Below are 3,359 nucleotides of genomic sequence, written 5' to 3' on the forward strand. Positions count from 1 at the left end.
AAAAAAAAAAAAAACCATTGTGGTGCTAAGAGCCCCCCATGGACGGAATTCCCAAGTGACTAGATGGAGTTGCTATAGCAACAGGAGGTGACAGGTGGAAAAGTTGTGACCATTAAGGACACTCTGGTCCTCCAGTCTAGAATTCCTCACCTGGCCTTCTCTCTGTCCTGCAGTCCAGAGGGGGCCTTCCTCCACAAGAACAGAAGCGGTCAGGGGAACCCTGTCACACACATCCCCACTGAGGTGCTGGGAGGGGGGATGGCCTAGATTGGGAATGGAGCTCAGAGGAAGAGCCCTTGCCTTCTGTCATCTGCCATCACTGTCTGTCCCTCCTGCCCTGTCTCTAGGCAGAGCTAGTAGGATTTCCCAATGGACTGGGTGGGAGAACGGAAAAAGACTAGTGATTNTAGACAGGATGGATGCCTTTAGATACCCGANTGGAGGAGACCAGAAAGGAGGGTTCTAGATTCTGGATCAAGAGGTGTCATCAGTTTGATGGCAACCACCATGCTATATTGCCACAGGAGAGACTTCAGTCAGGAAGACATCAGAGCCTAGGATTGAACCTTGATGGAGGTCACAACATGAGGTTGAGCCCTGTGGTCAGGCATAGCCGATTAGGAATAAGGATGAGGGAGGCTCAACTTCCTGGAGCCAGCAAAGGATAACAGGCAGGTCTCAGCTCCAAGCTAAGCAGANGAGCAGGCTGAGACCAGCAGGAGACAAGCTGCCTAGTCTGATCCTTCTGAGAACCTGCAGAGTTACTGAGTCAGGAGGGAGGACCGGGGAAGCATATGGGATGTGTGACTNCAGATCAGGTGTGTGACTGCAGATCGGTAGACCCTGTGGCAGGAAAAAAGAAAGAACCCTCTGCTGGTCCAAATCCTACATGCTCCCTCCCCAGAGAAAAGGCCTAGGATGTCCCCTGAGGTTCCTCATTGCTGAGAGATACATGCCTGAGGTGCAGATGGCCTGAGAGGCCAAGGTATGCATCCTACTCTATCTTCCTTCCACCCAGTACCTGCACCTTCTCCTAAGCCCAACCCTAATGGCACACTGGAGGTTCTCTCACCCTCTCACCTCCCCACACCCGCCTCCATAGGGTGCTAAGGGAAGTAACCTAGCATGATAAGAAACCATCAGATAGCCAAGCCCTGGCTAGACTAGGAGTCACACACCTTCCTCTCCAACCCAGTCACAAGCTGTTCTCAGAGCTGTACCTCCTCCCACACCTCCAGCTGCTCTCCGTAAGAACCAGATGTTTGTTTGTCTTGCCATTTTATCCTCAACCACCACCGTAGCGCCACTGAGAACACAGTGATAACCATCACTTCTGGGGCCCGCGGTCCCTCAAAGAGCTTAGCAGTTATGTGTGCACATAGGTCCCCAGCACCAGTCTGCCTCAGAAGCCGAACTTACCCTGTAGGCTGCCCTTGTCATGTCTCCACCACTGTGGAGTTCCCCCTTCGGACCTTTCAGAGTCCAACATGCCCAAGCAGAACTTCCACCCTCACTGTGAGAAATGTTCTCTCTGCCACTGGCACTTCTCAAATGGAACCCCATCTTTAGGAACTGGGTGTCTCAGAAAAACATTTCTGTGGAGGAAAGGGGGAAACTGAGGCTGCTAGAGAGAAGGGAGCCAGTCTAGATGTCCCAGAGAGTTTAAATTAAAATGGGAGTGCTAAACCAGAAAAAACAAAAAAACAAAAAAAAAAAAAAGAAAACAAAAAAAACAACAACAACAACAAAAACCCAGTAAACTGAAATGCTGAGCCCCACCTGCTCCCCGGCATTCCACACGTGGACAACTGAGGGCCAGCTGGCTGAGGTTTGAGGTTTGAGGTTTTGCTCATTTTATAGCCCACACGAAGCACCCTTAGATTAAACCACATGCACCAGCCCTCTTGGTGACATTGCCTGTAGTACTTCAGAAATAGGTAGAAAACGATGAGATGTGCTCTTCTTGAAGTAGGTAGGGATTTCCCAGTGCTTCTCTGCTTTCCTAAAAAGCCTGGGAACCCACCAGAACAAAATTGCCAGAGTCCCTTTTTTTCCCCTTCTCGCATGTTACTTTTTTCAATGTAATTAAATGGCGCCATCTCCTGGACAGTACTAGAGTTGCAGAAGACAAAAAAACAGATTGTTTTCCTCCCAGAAGGCAAGTAGATAAAAAGCCAGTCTTTCTCTCTGAGCCAGCATAATTGGCAGGCACTCACAAATCTCATAGTATTCCAGGGCCCATGCAACATTAAAAGCACAGGCGTGTAAAGACATGGCAGAAAGATCTGGTACATAGCTCCATGGTAGAGCATCATTCTCAAGACCTTGAGTTCTATTCCCAGCAAGGAAGGGACAGCCTGAGGAAAGAGTACAAGGGTAATGAACTTTGCTTGTGGATGAAAATAGTGTATAGTAAGACGTGGGTAACAAGAAGAAATGGTATCCTGGGCTCACATCTCCCTCCTGGACTGGATCTGTTCTCTATCCTACAATGCTCAACACTGAAACGTGCCAATTTCCCTTTCATTTTTCCTAAAACAAGCACCTGGCAAGTTGTACTGCCAGGGGATTAAACCAGATGGAGCCTGGCCAGTGTCCAGCATACAGTTGGCACTCAGTAGATACGAATACCCTTCCCTTTCTTAACCATGGGCCCCATGCCCTAGCTTCTCTTCTTAGGTCTGCCTAGAGAGAGAGCATCCCCCTCCCTGAAAGTGGACCAGCATATTTCTTACTTCCTGTCTCCCCAGGATCATGCATGACGAAGTCAGTGAGACCGAGAACATCCGCAAAAACCTGGCCATTGAGCGTATGATCACGGAGGGCTGTGAGATCCTCCTGGACACCAGCCAGACCTTCGTGCGCCAAGGTAGGGCGGCTGCTCTGCACCCCCACTGAGGGGTCCCTGAGAGGAGGGTGGCACTCGGGGACATCATCAGTAGACTGGCCTGCAACTATGACTGTGGAATGTTCTGGACTGCTGGGATGCAAAAGCTTGACGTGGAAGCAGAACTTATGCACACACACATGCAGATACCACTGGTCTTCTGTCATGCCAAATGTGAGTCTACTACCCAGGTTAGCCATGGACTTTTTGTTGTAAGCTCCGACCTGTCCTTCAGTGGAGAAAGTAGGAGACAGAATGGGGACAGATAGCGACTGGCCCTGAGAATAGAATTTATCAGAGGTATTGGGAGGGATCCNTGCACTCAGGGGTTCTCATTGAAGTGGGTCTTAACCACTTCTGGCTCCTGCTCGCCCTGAGAATGGGTCTGGGTGGCCTGGCCCTGTTGAGCTCCTGATGGCTCAGAGACATCAGAGCTGCGATGCATTTGAAGGTCACCTTACGCGGCTGCCAC

General features: G+C 50.1%; 1 protein-coding gene across 1 annotated transcript in view; it reads left to right on the forward strand.

The window, feature by feature from the left end:
- LOC115031957 (ras-specific guanine nucleotide-releasing factor 1-like) overlaps positions 1-3,359 on the forward strand; it is a 26,147-nt gene that overhangs the window by 3,898 nt on the left and 18,890 nt on the right. Inside the window, exon 4 of the mRNA XM_029481974.1 lies at positions 2,751-2,869. Within this exon, the coding sequence (XP_029337834.1) occupies positions 2,751-2,869 (119 nt within the window). The remainder of the gene's footprint in view (positions 1-2,750; positions 2,870-3,359) is intronic.

The sequence above is a fragment of the Mus caroli genome, chromosome 9 (assembly GCF_900094665.2).
Source record: "Mus caroli chromosome 9, CAROLI_EIJ_v1.1, whole genome shotgun sequence".
NCBI classification, from domain to species: Eukaryota; Metazoa; Chordata; class Mammalia; order Rodentia; family Muridae; genus Mus; species Mus caroli.